The sequence below is a fragment of the Carcharodon carcharias genome, chromosome 6 (genome assembly GCF_017639515.1).
Source record: "Carcharodon carcharias isolate sCarCar2 chromosome 6, sCarCar2.pri, whole genome shotgun sequence".
In the NCBI taxonomy this organism is placed as follows: domain Eukaryota; kingdom Metazoa; phylum Chordata; class Chondrichthyes; order Lamniformes; family Lamnidae; genus Carcharodon; species Carcharodon carcharias.
Window position 1 is genome coordinate 190,799,997 of NC_054472.1, and position 22,404 is coordinate 190,822,400.

The following is a 22,404-nucleotide window of genomic DNA, read 5'->3' on the forward strand; positions in this document are numbered from 1 at the left end:
GCCTCAGCCAATCAGGGTCAAGCTGCCTGGTTTAAGTTTCAGACAATGCTGGCAGTTAACTGTAAGTCACCATCAACTGGTGCATTCTCCATGGCAACGCCCCTACCAATCAGAGTCCACTTGCCAACCAACCAGCACTCTCTTCTCATATAGTATATAAGCATTCTTGCAAAGTGTCCTGATCAGTGCAAGATGAAAAGTTTTGACACGTCTCTTTTCTCTGCAATACTAAAGTGCGCATTGGTCCCTTAGAGGACGAGAGTGAGAACAATGGGAAACAGAAAATGGCAGAGACTTTCAACAAGTGTTTTATATCTGACTTCACAGTAGAGGAAACAAAAAGCATCCCAGGAATAGTAGAAAATCAAGAGGCAAAAAGGAGGGAGGAACTCAAAATAATCACGATTACTAAAGAAACAGCACTAGAAAATCTAATGAGTCTAAAGGCTGACAAGTCCCCTGGACCTGATGGACTTCATCCAAGGATCTTGAAAGAAGTGGCTGCAGAGATAGCGGATGTATTGGTTGTCATCTTCCAAAATTCCCTAGATTCAGGGAAGATCCCAGTGGGTTGAAAAACCACAAAGCACTTGTGTTCAAGAAAGGAGGGAGACAGAAAGCAGGGAACTCTAGCCCAGTTAATCCAACATCTGTCATTGGGAAAATACTAGAATCCATTATTAAAGAGATAGTAGCAGGATATTTAGAAAGTCATCATACAATCAGGCAGAATCACCATGGTTTTGTGAAAGGGAAATCGTGTTTGACAAATTTGTTAGAATTCTTTGAGGATATCATAAGCAGGGTGGATAAAGGGAACCAGTAGATGTAGTGTGTCGGGGTTCCCAAAAGGCATTTGATAAGATACCACATAAAAGGTTGCGTTAGAAGGCAAGAGCTCACTGAGTTGGGTGATATATTAGCCTGGATTGAGGATTGACTACCTAACAGGAAACAGAGAGTCAGGATTAATGGGTTATTTTCAGATTAAAAAACTGTAACTGATAGAGTGATGCAGGGATCAATGCTGGATGTCAACTATTTACAATCGATATCAATGACTTGGATGAAGGGACTGAGTGTACTGTAGCCAAATTTGTTAATGATACAAAGATAGATAGGAAAGCATATTGGGAGGAAGATACAGAGTCAGCAAAGGGATACGGATAGTTTAAGTGATTTGGTCAATCGAGGGTAATGTTGGAAGATGTGAGGGTGTCCATTTTGGCAGGAAGAATAGAAGAACAGAATATTATTTAAGTGGAGAGAGACTGCAGAATGTTACAGTACAGAGGGACCTGGGTGTCGTTGTACATGAATCATAAAAAGTCGGCATGCAGGTACAGCAAGTGATTAGGAAGGCAAATGGAATGTTGGCCTTTATTGCAAGGGGCTTAAACAAGTAGATAAGTCTTGCTACAACTGTACAGGGCATTGGTGAGATCACACTTGGAGTACAACATATAGCTTTGGTCTCCTTACTTAAAGAGATAAACTTGCAATGGAAGCAGATCAGAGAAGGTTCACTAGGCAATTAAAGAAATGTTGGCCTAGCCAAGGACACCCTCAGCCCAGGAATGAATAAGAAAACTAGGCTGATCCCTGTGATGATGGGGTTGTCTTATGAGGGAAGGTTGAACAGGTTGGGCCTATACTCATTGGAGTTTAGAAGAATGAGAGGTGATCTTATTGAAACATAAAATCGGAAGGGACTTGATGGAGAGGGCGTTGAGCCCCACACACTGAGCACCCTTGTGGGAGAGACTAGAACTAGGGGGCACAGTTTAAAAATAAGGGGTCTCCCATTTAAGATTGAAATGAGGAGGAATTTCTTCTTTCAGAGGGTTATTAGTCTGTGGAACTCTCTTCTCCAGAGAGCAGTGGAGGCTGGGTCATTGAGTGTATTCAAGGCTGAGTTAGGCAGACCTTTGATCTACACGGGGGTCAAGGGTTATGGGGGCACAGGCAGGAAAGTGGAGTTAAGGCCACACTCAGATCAGCCATGATCTTATTGAATAGCGGAGCAGGCTCGAGGGGTCATGTGGCTGCTACTCCTCCTATTTCTTATGAATATGATCTTATATAATTTGTTGTTAGTTTGTGCGCAAGGGCTGCAGTGCTGAAAAATCTCACCGGGGGGAGCAAGTGAACTGATTGGTCAATGTGTCGGTGTCGCCACCTGCTGGTCTGTGCTGGTACAATGCCGGCTCCTGATTGGCTGATTTAGGGCAAGCTGGACTGGGTTTGAATTTCCGCACACATTAACCCCATGGCCCTGCCTGCCCCCACAGGCGGACAAATTCTGCCCGATGTCCTGGACAGTGCTTATCCCTCAGTCAACACCACTAAAACAGATGACCTTGTCATTATAATATTGCTGTTTGTGGGATCTTGCTGTGTGTAAATTGGTTGCTGTCTTTCTTACATAACAACAGTGATTACATAAGCCCATATGAAATAGGAGCAGTACTACAATTCCAATCGGCTTTCAGGCTATTTCAGAGAAATGTGGTCTCTCCTCGGAATGAAGAATGCTGAGACTCCCAGGTGACCCCATCCCCTCCCACATGTGCACTCAAGCCCCCACACCTCAGCCCTCACCCCACGTCCCACACCTGAGTCTGCACTGCGTGTGGGAATCAGCACCCGAGGTGGGATCAGCGCAGGCCAGGGATGAAGTTCTGGGATCTTCCTATGCTCTGCGTGTGGGACTCAGTACCCAACCCGGGGTTGGGATCAGCGCAGGCCTGGGATCTTCCTGTGTTCTATGTGCTATTCCCTGAGTCATGATCTGGTTGTACTTTCACTACAACCTTCATCTCATCAACTTTAACCCTTAACCCTTCACCCCATCAGGACTCTAACCCTGAACCAACAGCAAATCAGGGTTCAGTAGCTATGGGTAGAAGGTGATGTTAACCAGGCACAGAGAATCACCAGTGGTATTTTCACTACGCTGCTGTTCGGGATATACTGAAAAATAATAATTGCGGGAGATTTTTTGAAGAGAATTCTGCCCCTTTAACAGCCCCACTCTCTCCATCCTCAATGTTAAATTTTCAGATCAGTCACACCATCAGCTCTGTCACAATCATAGGATCGGAGATTCTCAACTTTCAATATAGGAGAAGGGGCCAAGACTCTGGAGATTTGAAATGGAAATGGGAGTCAGACTATCGACTAGGATTGGGAATTCGAGAGGAAAAGTCAAGGAAAGGTCAGGTTATCTCTGAGAGATTATCGATTCAACATCCTGGAACCTGCATCAGGAATTGTGCTTCTGTCTGTGTCAGTGTGTGTGTGTGTGTGTGTGTGTGTCTATCTGTCTACATCTGTATGTCGATGTGTGTGTGCATGTGTATGTGTATGTATATGTCTGTGCGTGTGTATGTGTACATGTATATGTCTGCGTGTGTGTGCTCGTGTCTGTATGTCAGTGTGTGTGCGTACATGTGTATGTCAGTGTGTGTGCGTACATGTGTATGTCAGTGTGTGTGTGTGCTTGTGCCTATATGTCAGTGTGTGTGTGTGTACATGTATGTGTCTGTATGTTGATGTGTGTGTGTGCGTACATGTGTATGTCAGTGTGTGTGTGTGTACACGTATATGTCTGTTTGTGTCTGTATGTCGATGTGTGTGTGTGCGTACATGTGTATGTCAGTGTGTGTGTGTGTACATGTATATGTCTGTTTGTGTCTGTATGTCGATGTGTGTGTGTGCGTACATGTGTATGTCAGTGTGTGTGAGTGTACATGTATATGTCTGTTTGTGTCTGTATGCCGATGTGTGTGTGTGCGTACGTACATGTGTATGTCAGTGTGTGTGTGTGCGTACATGTATATGTCTGTTTGTGTCTGTATGTCGATGTGTGTGTGTGTGCGTACATGTATATGTCTGTTTGTGTGTGTGTGTACATGTGTATATGTGTGTGTGTGTGTACATGTATATGTCTGTTTGTGTCTGTATGTCGATGTGTGTGTGTGCGTACATGTGTATGTCAGTGTGTGTGTGTGTACACGTATATGTCTGTTTGTGTCTGTATGTCGATGTGTGTGTGCGCGTACATGTGTATGTCAGTGTGTGTGTGTGTATATGTCTGTTTGTGTCTGTATGTCGATGTGTGTGTGTGCGTGCATGTGTATGTCAGTGTGTGTGAGCAATTGTGTCTGTCTTTAAGACCAGCTGGAGTGTGAGGATTTGCGGAGGATAAATAAGGCAAAGGAATAAACAATAAATCGGATACTGAGAAATGTGGAGCAACGAGTTCATGTTGACAGATCCTTGAAGGTAGCAGGACAGATGGTTAAGGTAGTTAGGAAATCATAAATTGCGTTGGTGTACTCTCCTTTGTTAGCTAAGGTACAGAATATAAGAGCAGGGAGGTTGTGCTGGAACTATATAAAACACTAGTTAGACCACAACTCAAGTATTGTGTACAGTTCTGGTCACCACCCCACTATAGGAAAGATTCTTTGTACACTTGGCTTCGCTGGCTGGGCCAGCATTTATTACCCATCCCTAGATGCCCCTTGAGAAGGTGGTGGTGAGCTGCTTTCTTGAACTGCTGCAGTCCATGTGGTGTAGGTACACCCACAGTGCTGTTAGGGAGGGAGTTCCAGGATTTTGGTCCAGGTGACCACACTAGAGAGGGTACAGAGGAGATTTACACGGGCGTTACCTGGAGAATTTTAGAGATGAAGAAAGATTGACTCGGCTGGAGTTGTTGTCTTTGGAACAGAAGAGGCTGAGGGGAGATTTAATTGAAATGTATAATAATGGGGTCGAAATGAAGCAATGGGAAGGCCCTAAAGCCTTCGGTTGAGGGGTTTATAAGATGGGAAATGTAGATTTAGGGTAAGTGTAGGGGGAGATTTGAGGCGAAAATTTTTTTTATCCGGAGGGTGGTGGGGTCTGGAACTCACTGCTCAAAGAGACAGAAACCATCAGCGCATTTAAAAAACCCTTGGATATGTACTTGAGGTTCCGTAACCCAAAGGCTATAGAACAAGAGCTTGAAAGTGGGATTAGGCTGAATGGCTGGTTACATGTCGGCCTGCACAGATAGAACGGGCTGAATGGCCTCCTTCAGTGCTGTAAATTTCTACGATTCTATGATTCTATCTTCAGCCTCTCTGCCATGCCCATCTCTTCCTCCTCCCCCACCCTCACCCCACCCCCAGGGGGAAATATCCACCAATGATCCTGCTGCTACCACCCTAAACTTACGCCTTTCTCCGCTTTCTCTCCCATGTCCCCTCGTGACCTCTCTGAGCTCATCCTGTCCACCTGACCCAGCTCCTGTTCCCTCAGCCCTATTCTCACTAAACTTCCCCTCCTGACCCCCACGTTAACCCATTCCCGTCTGCCTGGTGCAGAGTTCCCCGCTCCGTCCCTCTCGCTCTCCCCCTCTCCCCCTTCCCCCCACACAGGCAGCGCTGAGCACAGCAGCAACGCCTTCCACACTGGGCCAACCTTAACTGGCCCACCCAGCGTCAGATCATCAACCGGCCCCGACTGTGGGTGGGCTTCCTGACAACCGCCCCCCCCCCCCACCCCCTTCCCCCACCCTCCCCCGCTGAGCCCGCCCAACAAGGGCAACATTCTGCACCCCCCCCCCCCCACCCCCCCGGTTCCGTTCTTATCTATCTAACAGTAGCCAGAGAATCACCAGCAATGGCTTCTCCTCCTGCTCCCACACCGTTACCTCTGGTGTTTCCCCAAGGACCTGCCCTCGGACCCTCCTATTTCTCAGCGACATCACCCAGCATTAATTTCCACACAGCGACACCCAGCTCCACTTCACCGCCGCCTCTCCAGACTCCTGCATGTTGCTAAATTATCTCACTGCTTATCCAACACCCGGGGCTGGATGAGCAGAGATTTCCTCCTGTTAAATACTGGAAAGACTGAAGCCGCTGCTCTCAGTTCCTGCTCCAGATCCTGTTCTCTAGCCACCAGCTCCATCCCTCCCACTCCAGCAACGGTGAGGTTAAACCCGTCCGTTCACAGCCTTGGCGTCATGCTTGACCCCGAGGTGAGACTCTGACCTCTTACCCTCACCTTCACTAAGGTCGTCTATTTTTATCTCCCGCCCATCAGCTGACGGCTGCTGACACCTTTATTCAGACCCTCGGCTACTCTAACACACTCCGGCCTGCTTTCTCCATCCAACATCAACTTGAGGTCATCCAAAACTCTGCCCCTCCACTACCCGCCCCCCCCACCCCCCACCCCACCCCCATGCCTTAATTCACAGCAAGTCCCATTCACCCCTCACCCCTATGCTCACTGACCCTCACTGGCTCCCAGTCCTGTAACTAGGGATGGCATCATTGTGATCAACGACACTGGGCCAGTAATCCCGAGGCCTGGACTAATGATTCAAGACATGAGCTCAAATCCCTCCATGGCACACCCCCTCCTTCTGTTGCCCGGTCCCATTGCCTCACCACCTATCTCTGTAATCTCCTCCATCCCTCCAACCCTCCGAGTTTCCTGTGCCCCTCTATCCCCGATTATAATCGCTCCAGCATTGGCGGCCAGGCCTGGAGCTGCCAGGGCCCTAATCTCTGGAATTCCCTCCCTAACCCTCTCGGCCCCTCTACCTCATTTTCCTCCTTTAAGACTCTCCTTAAAACCTACATCTACCTCCCTCACCAAGCTGTCGTATACTTGACCCAATATCTCCTTCTGTGGCTCTACGCCAGATATGGCCTGATTAAAAACTCCAGTGAAGCACCTAGAGATGTTTTACCACAGTAAAGGTGCTATATAAATGCACATTGTCTGAGTTCTTGTGGGTATCACATTATGTTCACACGTGTTTACGGTTTGTGAATATTGCAGGTTTGTGCATTTAAGTGCGTGTTTGTCAATTTTACACAGTCCGATCTCAAGTGTCGTAGAATCACAGACCGTTACATCACAGAAGGAGGTCATTCAGCCCATCATGCCTGTGCTAGCTCTTTACCAGTGTCACCCATGTCTCAGTTGGTGGCACCCTCACCTCTTAGCCACAAGGCTCCGAGTTTAAGTTTCTCCCCAGGATTAAAGACTGACACTCGCGTACTGAAGGGGTGCTGCACTGCCGGAGGTGCTGTCTTTTAGATTCTAAGTTAAACTGAGGGTTCATTGTCACTCTCAGGTGGATGTAAAAGATCTCGTGGTCACCGTTTCGAAGAAGAATAGGGGCGTCTTATTCGGGTGTCCTGGCCAATATTCATCCCTCTATCATCGTCATCATAAAAACAGATCACCTGGTCATGATCACATTGCTGTTTGTGGGAGCTTGCTGTGCGTAAGTTGGCTGCTGTGCTTCATTGGCAACAGTGACAATACTTCAAACATACCTCATTGGCTGAAAAATGTAATGGGGCGTCCTGTGATCGAGAAAGGCGCTAAATAAATGCAAATCTTTTTTCATTCTTTGAAAGGTCTTTTCAATTAGCCTCACTCCCCTTGCTCTTTCCCTATAGCCCTGAAAATTCTTTCTCTTCAAGTTTTTATCCAATTCCCCTTTTGATAGTTATGATTGAATCTGCTTCTACTGTCCTTTCAGGCAGCGCCTTCCAGATCTTTGTTCAGTATTATCATTATTTAAGTGTCAGTTATGGCTCTGTGGGGGCTCCAGAGTCCAAGTGTTCTGCGTTTGATTATGTGTGTTGACTGATCTATGCTCACTGCGCTTGATGGATTAAATTTGGATATGAACTCAGAGAAAAGTTAACATGGCTGTAGAAAGTGTCGGAAGCTAGAGCTAGATGCATGGAGCAGACATTTTAAAGCACTGTGAATAAGACATGTTACAGACATAGGAAGTGTAATCTCTGCAAATATCCGAGATATAAAATATACAACGGGGTAACACTCCCGTCTCTCAGTCAGAATCTCAGTATTCAAGTCACAATCCAGAGGCTTGAGCCTCAAATGTCTCCTGATGGGATGTGAATGAGATCAAATTAATACTGGTTTATTGGGACAGCCAAACTGATCCAACACTTTTTTGTATTCTTTCACAGGATGTGGGCTTCACTGGCTAGGCCAATGCTTTTATTGCCCATCCCTAACTGCCCTTGAGAAAGCGGTGGTGAGTTGCCTTCTTGAGCCACTGCAGTCCATGTGGTGTAAGGACACCCACAGTGCTGTTAGGGAGGGAGTTCCAGTGAAGACAGCCACAGTGAAGGAACTGTGATATATTTCCAAGTCAGGATGGTGAGTGACTTGGAGGGGAACTTCCAGGAGATGGTGTTCCCGTGTATCTGCTGCCCTTGTCCTTCTAGATGGTAGTGGTCGTGGGTTTGGAAGGTGCTGTCTAAGGAGCCTTGGTGAGTTTCTGCAGTGCATCTTGTAGATGGTACACACACTGCTGCTACTGTGTTGGTGGTGGAGGGAGTGAATGTTTGTGGATGTGGTGTCAATCAAGTCGGCTGCTTTGTCCTGGACAGTGTCGAGCTTCTTGAGTGTTTATGGAGCTGCACTCATCCAGGCAAGTGGGGAGTATTCCATCACACACCTGACTTGTGCCTTGTAGATGTTGGACAGGAATTGGGGAGTCAGGAGGTGAGTTACTCACCACAGGATTCCTAGCCTCTGACCTGCTCTTGTAGCCACAGTATTTATATGGCTAGTGCAGTTCAGTTTCTGGTCAATGGTAACCCCCAGGATGTTGATAATGAGGGATTCAGTGATGGTAATGCCATTGAACATCAAAGAACAATGGTTAGATTCTTTCTTGTTGGAGATGGTCATTGCCTGACACTTGTGTGGCGTGGATGTTACTTGCCAGTTGTCAGCCCAAGCCTGGATATTGTCCAGGTCTTGCTGCATTTGGACATGGACTGCTTCAGTATCTGAGGAGTTGTGAATAGTGCTGAACATTGTGAAATCATCAGCGAACATCCCCACTTCTGACCTTATGATGGAAGGAAGGTTATTGATGAAGCAGCTGAAGATGGTTGGGCCTAGGACACTACCCTGAGGAACTCCTGCAGTGATGTCCTGGAGATGATTGATCTCCAACAACCACAACCATCTTCTTTTGTGCTAGGTATGACTCCAACCAGCAGAGAGTTTTCCCCCTGATTCCCATTGACTCCAGTTTTGCTAGGGCTCCTTGATGTCACACTCGGTCAAATGCTGCCTTGATGTCAAGGTCAGTCACTCTCACCTCACCTCAGGAGTTCAGCTCTTTTGTCCATGTTTGAACCAAGGCTGTAATGAGGTCAGGAGCTGAGTGGCCCTGGCGGAACCCAAACTGGGCATCAGTGAGCAGGTTATTGCTAAGCAAGTGCAGCTTGATAGCACTGTTGATGACCCCTTCCATCACTTTACTGATGATGGAGAGTAGACTGATGGGGCTGTAATTGGTTGGATTTGTCCTGCTTTTTGTGTACAGGACATACCTGGGCAATTTTCCACATAGCTGGGTAGATGCCAGTGTTGTAGCTGTACTGGAACAGCTTGGCTAGGGGCGCGGCAAGTTCTGGAGCACAAGTCTTCAGTACTATTGCCGGAATATTGTCAGGGCCCATAGCCTTTGCAGTATCCAGTGCCTTCAGCCGTTTCTTGATATCACGTGGAGTGAATTGAATTGGCTGAAGACTGGCATCTGTGATGCTGGGGACCTCGGGAGGAGGCTGAGATGGATCATCCAGTCGGCAATTCTGGCTGAAGATTGTAGCAAATGCTTCAGCCTTGTCAGCCTTGGAGTTAAACATCCTGTGCCAGTCTACAGTATTATCACAGGCAGAAGCTGTCTGAAAGGTGAAGTACTGAGATCTCAGGCACCGCTCCTCCGTCTCTGGGGGATTTTTTTCACCTTTTTCTGGAAAGTACTTGGAATAGGGATATCAATTTAAATAGTGGAAATTTCACTGCAAAGGGTATTCACACAAGCTTTCTGTTAGTAATGAAGAGAAAATGTTGTTAACCATTAATAATGATTAAAATACTTCATGAGTGTGAAATTTTTATTTCCATAACGAGAGAAAGAAATGTAATTTAGTAACTGATGAAGAGCTGAGGTGTTTTGTGTTGGAAAGTCCTGAGAATTCCACAAGGGGCGTGTGTGATGGAGAATCTCATTTTAGGGTGTGAGATAAAATTTGGACAGAAATAGTAATGTTCAGGGCTACAGAACAAGAACCAGATAGTGAGACGATGATAGTGGGATTAGACTGGATAGTGGGATGATGATAGTGGGATTAGAATGAGAGTGGAATTATGATAGTGGGATTAGACTGGATAGTCAGATTATTATCGTGGGAGTACACTGGAGAGTGGGTTGATGATATTGGGCTTACACTGGAGAGTGGGATAATGATATCGGGATTAGATTGGAGAGTGGGATTATGATATCGGAATTACTCTGGAGAGTGGGATTATGATAGTGGGATTAGACTGGAAAGTGGGATGATGAAAACGGGATTATACTGGATAGCTGGATCATAATAGTGGAATTACACTGAAGAGTGGGATGATGATATCAGGATTAGAATGAGAGTGGGATTGTGATAGTGGGATTAGACTGGAAAGTGGGATGATGACAGTGGGATTACACTGGAGGGTGGGATTGTGATAGTGGGATTAGACTGGAAAGTGGGATGATGAAAACGGGATTATACTGAATAGCTGGATCATAATAGTGGAATTACACTGAAGAGTGGGATGATGATATCAGGATTAGAATGAGAGTGGGATTGTGATAGTGGGATTAGACTGGAAAGTGGGATGATGACAGTGGGATTACACTGGAGAGTGGGATTGTGATAGTGGGATTAGACTGGAAAGTGGGATGATGACAGTGGGATTACACTGGAGGGTGGAATTGTGATAGTGGGATTAGACTGGAATGTGGGATGATGACAGTGGGTTTTTACTGGAGAGTGGGATAATAATATTGGGATTAGACTGGAGAGTGGGATGATGATATTGGGACTAGACTGGAGAGTGGGATGATGAAAGTGGGATTAGACAAGATATCCTGGTTTTGACTGGTACAGGCACATTAGTGATGTAAATTTCACATTTAAATGTGAGAAATTCAGGATTGGAAGTGAGATTTTCACCAGGTTTTGAAGGCAAGAAACCAGGAGGAAAGCTAAAAATGATCCCTGGAGAAATTGACATAGTCCAACAGTGAAACAGGTCAACACTGGGGAAACAGCAAGAGGAACACCATTCAATTAGATGGGGTATATTTTTAGATATTGCTAAGTATTCTTTTACAACAGAAACAGGCCATTCAGCCCATCTTCTCCACGCTGGTGTTGATGGTCTACATGAACCTCCTCCCACTCTATCTCACCCCATCAATATATCCCTCTGTTCCTTTCTCCCTCATGTGTTTATCTAGTTTCCCCTTAAATGCTATTCACCTCAACCACTCCCTGCACATCAACATACAAACATGAATTAGGAGCAGGAGTAGGCCACTCGGCCCCTCGAGCCTGCTCCCCCATTCAATAAGATCATGGCTGATCTGAGTGTAACTCAACCCCATGTTCGTGCCTACCCCCGATAACCTTTCACCCTCTTGTTAATCAAGAATCTATCTATCTGCCTTTTGAGGAAGAGAGTTCCAGAGACTCACCACCCTTTGAGAGAAAACAACTCTCCTCATCTCTGTCTTCAAAGAGTGACCCCTTACTTATCGAGTTCCACATCACAAGAACACACAAAATAGAAGCAGGAGAAGAACCACTCGGCCCATCGAGCCCCCCCCCCATATTCAATACGACAATGACTGATCTTGGGAAACTCCACTTTCTCGCCCGCTCCCCATATCCCTTAATTGCACATCATAGCATCAGCCTGAAATGAGCTCAGACCTCATTTCCATCCTGAAATGAACTTTCTCTGTTTGTTATGGGCACTGAGAGGTGAGATCAAAGTCTCCTTGATATCAAGACAGCATTTGACCAAGTGTGACATCAAGGAGCCCCAGTAAAATGGAAATCAATGGGAATCAGGAGGACAGATCTCCACTGGTTGGAATCAAACCTTGTTTTCCCTCAGTACTGACCCTCCGACAGTGCAGCACTCCCTCAGTACTGACCCTCCGACAGTGCAGCACTCCCTCAGTACTGACCCTCTGACAGTGCAGCACTCCCTCAGTACTGACCCTCTGACAGTGCAGAACTCCCTCAGTACTGACCCTCTGACAGTGCAGCACTCCCTCAGTACTGACCCTCTGACAGTGCAGCACTCCCTCAGTACTGACCCTCGACAGTGCAGCACTCCCTCAGTACTGACTCTCCGACAGTGCAGCACTCCCTCAGTACTGAGCCTCTGACAGTGCAGCACTCCCTCAGTACTGACCCTCTGACAGTGCAGCACTCCCTCAGTACTGACCCTCTGACAGTGCAGCGCTCCCTCAGTACTGACCCTCCGACTGTGCAGTACTCCCTCAGCACTGACCCTCTGACAGTGCAGCACTCCCTCAGCACTGACCCTCCAACGGTGCAGCACTCCCTCAGTACTGACCCTCTGACAGTGCAGCACTCCCTCAGTACTGACCCTCTGACAGTGCAGCACTCCCTCAGCACTGACCCTCCAATGGTGCAGCACTCCCTCAGTACTGACCCTCCGACTGTGCAGTACTCCCTCAGCACTGACCCTCTGACAGTGCAGCACTCCCTCAGCACTGACCCTCCAACGGTGCAGTGCTTCCTCCTGCAGTATGTCACTGATGCCTTTTCTCAGGCCTCAGGTATTGTCTGCTACACTGAGTCTGCTTATCAATTTTGAAGGTTACGGGGGGGGGAATTCATTCTGTGTTAGCAATGCGCTGATACATCACACAGCTGCTCTGCAGCTCCTGAGACCGGCTTGAATTAAACATTAAAACTCGCAGTGAGCTCGAATTTATTCTGGGCTGAGTCCGACAGGTTTGTGACAGACAAGGAGTGAAGAGTGAATATGGGGGTTATCGGGGACAGACAGGAAAGTGGAGCTGAGACGACAATCAAATCAGTTATGATTGTATAGATGGGCAGAGTGGCCTGCTCCTGCTCCTAATTCTTGTGTTCCAGAGATATCCAGGTAGGTGGAGGAGGGGGAGGAGTCTGCTCAATAACTCAAGCGAACAAAGCAGATCAGATACATTCAGGTTCCAGTCCGACAAAGAAAACAGAATATTAACGGAAAATCAAATGTCCCAGGGACATAGAGAAAGTGCAGCATTCCAGAATTCCCGAAATATCCAGCAACATATATAAACGACATAGATGACTATGTAGGGGGTAGGATTAGTAAGTTTGCGGATGACACAAAGATTGGCCGGGTGGTTAACAGTGAGGTTGAGTGTCTTGGGCTACAGGAAGATATAGATGGGATGGTCAAATGGACAGATAAGTGGCAGATGGAATTTAACCCTGAAAAGTGTGAGGTGATACACTTTGGAAGGAGTAATTTGACAGGGAAGTATTCAATGAATGGCATGACACTAGGAAGTTCTGAGGAACTAAGTGACCTTGGCGTGTGTGTCCATAGATCTCTGAAGGCAGAGGGGCATGTTAGTGGGGTGGTGAAAAAGGCATATGGGACACTTGCCTTTATCAGTCGAGGCATAGATTACAAAAGTAGTGAGGTCATGTCGGAGTTGTATAGAACCTTGGTGAGGCCACAGCTGGAGTACTGTGTGCAGTTCTGGTTGTCACATTATAGGAAGGATGTGATTGCACTGGAGGGGGTCCAGAGGAGATTCATCAGGATGTTGCCTGGGATGAAACATTTAAGTTATGAAGAGAGGTTGGATAGACTTGGGTTGTTTTCGTTGGAGCAGAGAAGACTGAGGGGTGACCTGATCGAGGTGTATAAGATTATGAGGGGCATAGACAGGGTGGATAGGGAGCAGCTGTTCCCCTTATTTGAAGGGTCAGTCACGAGGGGACATAAGTTCAAGGTGAGGGGCAGGAGGTTTAGGGGGGATGTGAGGAAAAACTTTTTTACCCAGAGGGTGGTGACGGTCTGGAATGTGCTGCCTGGGAGGGTGGTGGAGGCGGGTTGCCTCACATCCTTTAAAAAGTACCTGGATGAGCACTTGGCACACCATAACATTCAAGGCTGTGGGCCAAGTGCTGGTAAACGGGATTAGATAGGTAGGTCAGGTGTTTCTCACGCGTCGGTGCAGACTCGATGGGCCGAAGGGCCTCTTCTGCTCTGTGATTCTGTGATTCTGTGAACAGCCGACACTGAGACACACGTGGATGGTACAGGAGAAGTAGTTAGTTCATTACTCTTCTCCAATTTGAAAATAAATTTGAAGAATCTGAAGAAAATGGAATCTAAATAGCTTTCCATCACTTTCTCACTTGTACTGCATCCAGGCTCCTGTTCATTATTCCAGTCTGTAGATTTTCTTGGCCAGTCTGCCTGTGTGCTGCACTGTGAACTGGGGACTATTACAATGAGCTATCACTCCCAGTACTACTCTTAATTAAAAGCCAATGAATCCTGAACTGCTTTAAGCCTGCCTGCTGAGCAGGGTTTGTCATTCAGTGTTAAAATCTGGGTCTGTAACCTAGCGTTCGACTTTTGATTCAGTTGACCAACTCAGCAATTTACGAACACAGATTGACTCATAAGACATAAAAACAAAAAAACTGTGGATGCTGGAAATCCAAAACAAAAACAGAATTACCTGGAAAAACTCAGCAGGTCTGGCAGCATCGGTGGAGAAGAAAAGAGTTGACGTTTCGAGTCCTCATGACCCTTCGACAGAACTTGAGTTCGAGTCCAAGAAAGAGTTGAAATATAAGCTGGTTTAAGGTGTTGGGGTGGGGGGGGGGGCGGTGGAGAGAGAGAGAGAGAGAGAGAGAGAGAGAGAGAAGTGGAGGGGAGTGGTGTGGTTGTAGGCAAAAGCAGTGATAGAATCCATGCTTCTACCACTGCTTTTGCCTACAACCACACCACTCCCCTCCACTTCTCTCTCTCTCTCTCTCCACCACCACCCCCCACACACCTTAAACCAGCTTATATTTCAACTCTTTCTTGGACTCGAACTCAAGTTCTGTCGAAGGGTCATGAGGACTTGAAACGTCAACTCTTTTCTTCTCCGCCGATGCTGCCAGACCTGCTGAGTTTTTCCAGGTAATTCTGTTTTTGTTTTTGACTCATAAGACCATAAGACCATAAGACCTAGGAGCAGAAATTAGGCCATTCGGCCCATCGAGTCTGCTCCGCCATTCAATCATGGCTGATAAGTTTCACAACCCCATTCTCCCGCCTTCTCCCCGTAACCTTTGATCCCCTCACCAATCAAGAACCTATCTATCTCGGTCTTAAATACACTCAATGACCTGGCCTCCACAGCCTTGTGTGGCAATGAATTCCATAGATTCACCACTCTCTGGCTAAAGAAGTTTCTTCTCATCTCTGTTTTAAAAGGTCTTCCCTTTACTCTGAGGCTGTGCCCTCGGGTCCTAGTCTCTCCTACTAATGGAAACATCTTCCCCACGTCCACTCTATCCAGGCCTTTCAGTATTCTGTAAGTTTCAATCAGATGCCCCCTCATCCTTCTAAACTCCATCGAGTCCTCAAACATTCCTCATATGTTAAGCCTTTCATTCCTGGGATCATTCTCGTGAACCTCCTCTGGACCCTCTCCAGGGTCAGCACATCCTTCCTGAGATACGGGGCCCAAAATTGCTCACAATATTCTAAATGTGATCTGACCAGAGCCTTATAAAGCCTCAGCAGCACATCCCTGCTTTTATATTCTAGTCCTCTCAAAATAAATGCCAACATTGCATTTGCCTTCCTAACTACTGACTCAACCTGCAAGTTAACCTTAAAAGAATCCTGGACTAGGACTCCCAAGTCCCTTTGCACTCCAGATTTCTGAATTCTCTCCCCATTTAGAAAATAGTCTATGCCTCTATTCTTCCTACCAAAGTGCATGACCTCACACTTCCCCACGTTGTATTCCATCTGTCACTTCTTTGCCCATTCTCCTAACCTGTCCAAATCCTTCTGCAGCCTCCCCACCTCCTCAATACTACCTGTTCCTCCACCTATCTTTGTATCATCTACAAACTTAGCTAGGATGCCCTCGGGTTCCTTCCTCTAGATCATTAATGTATAAAGTGAAAAGTTGTGGTCCCAACACTGACCCCTGCGGAACTCCACTAGTCACCGGCCGCCATCCCCTTATCCCCACTCTCTGCCTCCTGCCAGACAGCCAATCTTCTATCCATGCTAGTACCTTGCCTCTAACGCCATGGGCTCTTATCTTACTGAGCAGCCTCCTGTGCGGCACCTTGTCAAAGGCCTTCTGGAAGTCCAAGTAGATAACATCCAATGGCTCTCCTTTGTCTAACCTACTCGTCACCTCCTCAAAGAATCCTAACAGATTTGTCAGGCATGACCTCCCCTTGATGAAACCATGCTGACTTTGTCCTATTTTATCATGCACTTCCAAGTATTCTGAAATCTCATCCTTAATAATGGCCTCTAAAATCTTACCAACGACCGAGGTCAGGCTAATCAGCCTGTAATTTCCCGTCTTTTGCCTCACTCCCTTCTTAAACAGGGGGTTACATTAGCGATTTTCCAGTCCTCTGGAACCCTCCCTGACTCCAGTGATTCCTGAAAGATCACCACTAACACCTCCACTATCTCTTCAGCTATCTCCTTCAGAACTCTGGGGTGTAATCCATCTGGTCCAGGTGATTTATCCACCTTCAGACCTTTCCGTTTTCCTAGCATCTTCTCCTTGGTAATGGCCACCATACTCACCTCTGCCCCCCGACTCTGTTGAACTTTGGGGATGTTACTCGTGTCTTCTACTGTGAAGACTGACGCAAAGTACCTATTCAGTTCCTCCGCCATTTCTTTGTTCCCCACTACTACTTCTCCAGCGTCATTTTCCAGTGGCCCAATGTCCACATTTGCCTCTCTCTTACCCTTTATATATCTAAAAAACTCTTGCGATCTTCTTTTATATTACTGGCTAGTTTACCCTCATATTTATCTTCTCCCTCCTTATTTCTTTTTTAGTTGTCCTCTGTTGGTCTTTGTAGGCTTCCCAATCCCCTGGTTTCCCACTGCTCTTCGCCGCATTGTATGCTTTCTCTTTAGCTTTTATGCTGTCCCTGAGTTCCCTTGTCAGCCATGGTTGCCTCGTCCTCCCTTTAGTATGCTTCTTCTTCCTAGGGATGAATTTTTGCTGTGTCTCCCAAATTACTCCCAGAAACTCCTGCCATTGCTGTTCCACTGTCTTTCCTGATAGGCTCATCTCCCAGTCAATTCTGGCCAGCTCCTTCCTCATGCCTCTGTAGTTGCCTTTATTCAACTGTAATACCGTTACATCTGATTCCAGCTTTTTCCTCTCAAATTGCAGAGTAAATTCTACCATATTATGGTCACTTCCTCCTAAGGTTCCCTTATCAAAGCACAGGAGGAGGACATTCAGCCCATCACACCTGTGCTGGCTCTCTGAAAGAGCTATCCAATTAGTGGCACTACCCTGCCCTCTGCATTCACCAAGGCTCCTTCAACAGCACCTTCCAAACCCACAACCGCTACCATCTAGAAGGACAAGGGCAGCAGATAGCTGGGAACACCACCACCTGGAAGTTCCCCTCCAAGTCACTCACCATCCTGACTTGGAAATATATCACCATTCCTTCACTGTCATTGGGTCAAAATCCTGGAACTCCCTCCCTAACAGCACTGTGGGTGTACCTACTCCACATGGACTGCAGCAGTTCAAGAAGGCAGCTCACCACCACCTTGTCAAGGGCAATTAGGGATGGGTAATAAATGCTGTCCCAGCCAGCGATACCCACATCCTGTGAATCAAAATTAGTTGAATAAATGCTTCTCTCAACAGTAATTTGGAAGAATGTAATTTGTGGAAATGAACTGATCAAATAGCAAACAAAATACTTGGTAAAAAACAGAGGAAAGAACCTTGCCTGACAGAAACTTCCCAATCACAAATCCAAGATTCATCAAACATCTACAGATTGACTTTACTGGGTATTGTAATCTCAGCAGTATTACAGTATTGTAATGTCAGCAGTACTGCATACTGTAATGTCAGCAACATTACAGTCCCTGGGCTGAAAATAATCGATAGAATGACATCCATATGAAATGCCTCAGGAACAGAGTAGAATGTAGGTCAGTGTTGGACAGGACAGATTGGTGTTGATCAGGGACTCACTGTCTCCACAGATACAATACAGACCCTTCATTTACACTCTTACCAGTGAGTGACCACTTCCCTTTGCTTCATTAACCAATAGGAACACAGGAATGACTGGATGAAGTGGACCAAGGTCGATCTAGTTCACCTTTCACCATCCTGACAATCACTTGATACAATAATGGAGTCATTGGCCAACCACAGTGGATCAATCGCTATCGATGAATCTACAACAGACCCAGACATGAGGGGAGGAAAACTCCCAGTGGGGGAGTAGGGTCAAAGTTAGCTATTCCTCCTGAGCACTGAAACAAATAAAAAAAGATTGCATTTCTATAGAGCCTTTCACAACCTTTCCAAAATGCTTTACAGCCAATGAAATACTTTTGTTGTAATGTAGAAAATGCAGCAGCCAACCTGTGCACAGCAAGCTCCCACAATCAGCAATGTGACAGTGGGTAGGTAATCTTTGTGTATTGTGAGAGAATGGGGAGAACTCTCCACTCTGTTCTTCAGAATGGTGGTCACAACACCTTTTATTTCTGTTTAATGTTGTACCTCTGACAGGACCACTCCCTGAATTCTGCCCCTTTGAGAGGGCATAAGGACATAAGAATTAGGAGCAGGAGTAGGCCATTCGGCCCCTTGAGCCTGCTCCAACACTCAATAAGACCACGTCTGATCTTTGTCTTAAACTCCACCTTCCTGTACTCTCCCCATATCCATTAATTCTCTTTGTGTCAAAAAATCTATCAACCTCTGTTCTGAATACACTCAATGATTGAGTTTCCACAGCCCTTTGGGTCGAGAATTCCAAAGATTCACTACCCTCCGAGTGAAGTAATTTCTCCTCATCTCAGTCCTATATGATCAGGCCCTTATCCCGAGATTTCCCCCCTGTGTCTTAGATTCTCCAGCCAGCAGAAACTCAGTAGCTACCCTGTCGAGGCCCTTCAGAATCTTGGATGTTTCAATGAGGTCGCCTCTCATTTGTCTAAACTCCAGAGAATATTGTCCCAATTTACTCAGCCTCTCATCATAGGAAATCCCCCTCAACCCAGGGTCCAATCCAGTGAACCTTCTCTGTACCGTCTCCAATGCAAGTATATCCTTCCTTAAACATGGAGACCAAAACTGCACACAGTACTCCAGGCATAGTCTCACCAAAACCCTGTACAACTGGAGCTAGACTTCTTTATTCCTGTACTCCAATCCCATTGCAATAAAGGCCAACATGCCATTTACCTTCCTAATTGCTTGCTGCACCTGCACACTAACTTTCTGTGCTCCTTGTACAAGTATACCCAAGTCTCTCTGAATATCGACACGTAAAAGTTTCACACCTTTTACAAACAATCTGCTTTTCTATTCTTATAACAAAAGTGAAAAACTTCACACTTCCCTATGTTCTACTCCATCTGCCATCTTCTCTTAGCAGCCTCTCTGTGTCCTCCTCACAGCTTACCTTCCCACCCACGGGTATCATCAGCACATTTATTTAGATTGTTCTCTCTCTTTGCTTCAGTCATTAATGTAGATTGTAAAAGCTGAGGTCCCAGCACTGATCCACCAGTCACAGGCTGACAACCTGAAAATGCCCCAAATTATCCCAACTTTCTGCTACCTGCCCCTTAATCAATCCTCTATCCATAACTAACATATTAACACCAGCTCCATGAACCCTTATCTAGTGTGTGGCACCTTATCAATTGCCTTTTGGAAATCCAAGTATACTACATCAATTGGTTCCCCTTTGTCTACCCTAATAGTTACATCCACAAAAGAACTCCAGTAGTATAGCACTCCTTCAGTACTGCCCCTCCGACAGTGTGGCCCTCCCTTAGTACTGACCCTCTGACAGTGCAGCAATCCCTCAGTACTGACCCTCTGACAGTGCAGCACTCCCTCAGTACTGACCCTCCGACAGTGCAGCACTCCCTCAGTACTGACCCTCTGATAGTGCATTACTCCCAAGTACTGACACCTGACAGTGCAACACTCCCTGAGATCTGACCCTCTGACAGTGCAGCACTCCCTCGGTACTGACCCACTGACAGTGTAGCACTCCCTCAGTACTGACCCACTGACAGTGTAGCACTCCCTCAGTACTGACCCTCCGACAGTGCAGCACTCCCTCAGTAGTGACCCTCTGACAGTGCAGCACTCCCTCAGTACTGACCCTCTGACAGTGCAGCACTCCCTCAGTACTGACCCTCTGACAGTGCAGCACTCCCTCAGTACTGACCCTCTGACAGTACAGCCCTCCCTCAGTTGTGATCCTCCATAAACTTGAGCTAATCCATGACTCTGCTGCCCTGGTCTTAACTTGCACCAAGTTCCATTGCCCTATCACCCCCATCCTCACTGACCTACACTGGCTCTCGGTCAGGCCAATGGCTCATTTTAAAATTCTGCACCCTAGTTCTGAAATCCCCGTATGTCCTCACACCTCCCTTTCTCTGAAATCTCCTCCAGTCCCACAACCCTCCGAGATACCTGAGCTCCCCTAATCCTGGCCTTTTGACTCTAATTGTTGCACCATTGGCGGCTGTGCCTGCAGCTGCCTGATCCTAAACTCTGGAATTCCTTCCCCTCCCTTTCAAGATGCTCCTCGAAGCTTTGGATCATCCACCCTAATGGCCCCTTGGGTGCTCAGTGTCAAATCTTTCTTTCTAATCACTCCTCTGAAACGGCCTCAGATGGTTTGTTGCATTAACGGTGCTATACAAATGAAAGTTGTTGTTCTCCGTGATCCTCTCCGGGGGAAGTTGTGTCTCTTGACGTATTCCCTCAATCCCTCAGTTCCCCTCAACACCTCGATCCGATCATCCCTTCACCATTGAGACGTGAGGGGGATAGAAACCTCGTCTTTTCATTTAACCCCACATCCCTGGATCGTTCTGTTCAATCTGCGCTGCTGCCTGTCTAAGGTCACTCTCTCCCTCCTGAGGCTCTGGACTGAACCCACGTGGGTGACTCCACATGGGGCCTGGCCAAGGGCTGCGTACAGACTCTTCAAACACCGAGTGGCATCGCCGAGTGCGGGAGGGGGATTGTGCGCCCAACTCACGAGGGTGAAATCGTCAGCCTCACACTCGCTGCTCCGATAGCGACACTCCAACAGCATCTCGGCGATGTCGTGTCCCGCCCTGCCGAACACCTCAGTCATGTCGTAGGTCTTGGTGGGGCTGAAGCCGGACAGGTCCGAGTTCCGCCCGATAGCCTCCAGGAAACTGGGGAAGTCACGTTCTTTCACCCCCAGCAGCCCCCCGAGCCAGTACACATCGTTCCTGGTGATGCGGGATTTACGGAAGCTGTTCTGGTTACACAAGGTGACGGCCGGGAAGGTCATGCTGGAGCTATCCATCTCGTCCAGGGTGGTAACATGATGGTACTGGATAAAATAATCCACCCGGTCAGCCACCTGATACAGGAACAGGGCGAGGGACAGGAGGAAGGAGCCAGCCCACAGCAACCTCCGCAGGGTAACTCCCCCAGGCAGGAAGATGTGATTGATCCCGTGTAAGGTGCAGCCGCCGGCAAAGACGGTGATGTCGGAGGGCTTCCTCTCTTCCAGCTCTGGGAGACCCATCACCTGCACCCCCCCTCACCGCCGTTCCTCCCCGGATTGCTCCCGCTCTCCTCCCTCTCGCAGGCTGCGCGCAGAGTGGGGGACAGAGTGGGACTGCCCAGCAGCTCCCTCGCTGGCAGAGGAAGACAATACGAGAGAGAGAGAGAGAGAGAGAGAGAGAGAGAGAACACACGCACCACTGGGAATGAAGGGCAAGGAGTCAGGGTGAGATCAGGTTACGCGAGCTGGCTGTTTGCTGGAGAGAGAGAGAGAGAGAGAGAGAGAGAGAAGGTCAGGGAGAGAATGAGAGAGTGACGGTGAGGGAGCGAGAAAGCAAGTCAGAGAGAGAGAGAGACAGACAGAGACAGTGTACAAGATTATGAGGGGCGACCTGATCGAGGTGTACAAGATTATGGGGGGCATGGACAGGGTGGATAGGGAGCAGCTGTTCCCCTTAGTTGAAGGGTCAGTCACAAGGGGGCATAAGTTCAAGGTGAGGGGCAGGAGGTTTAGGAGGGATGTGAGGAAAAACTTTTTTACCCAGAGGGTGGTGATGGTCTGGAATGCGCTGCCTGGGAGGGTGGTGGAGGCGGGTTGCCTCACATCCTTTAAAAAGTACCTGGATGAGCACTTGGCACCTCATAACATTCAAGGCTATGGGCCAAGTGCTGGTAAATGCGAT

At 47.3% G+C, this 22,404-nt stretch overlaps 1 protein-coding gene across 1 annotated transcript in view; it reads right to left on the reverse strand.

The window, feature by feature from the left end:
- asic1c (acid-sensing (proton-gated) ion channel 1c) overlaps window positions 1–21,743 on the reverse strand; it is a 57,301-nt gene extending 35,558 nt beyond the window's left edge. The window contains exon 1 of the mRNA XM_041189327.1: window positions 21,222–21,743. Coding sequence (XP_041045261.1) covers window positions 21,222–21,743 — 522 coding nt within the window. The remainder of the gene's footprint in view (window positions 1–21,221) is intronic.
- Window positions 21,744–22,404: the final 661 nt, after the last annotated feature.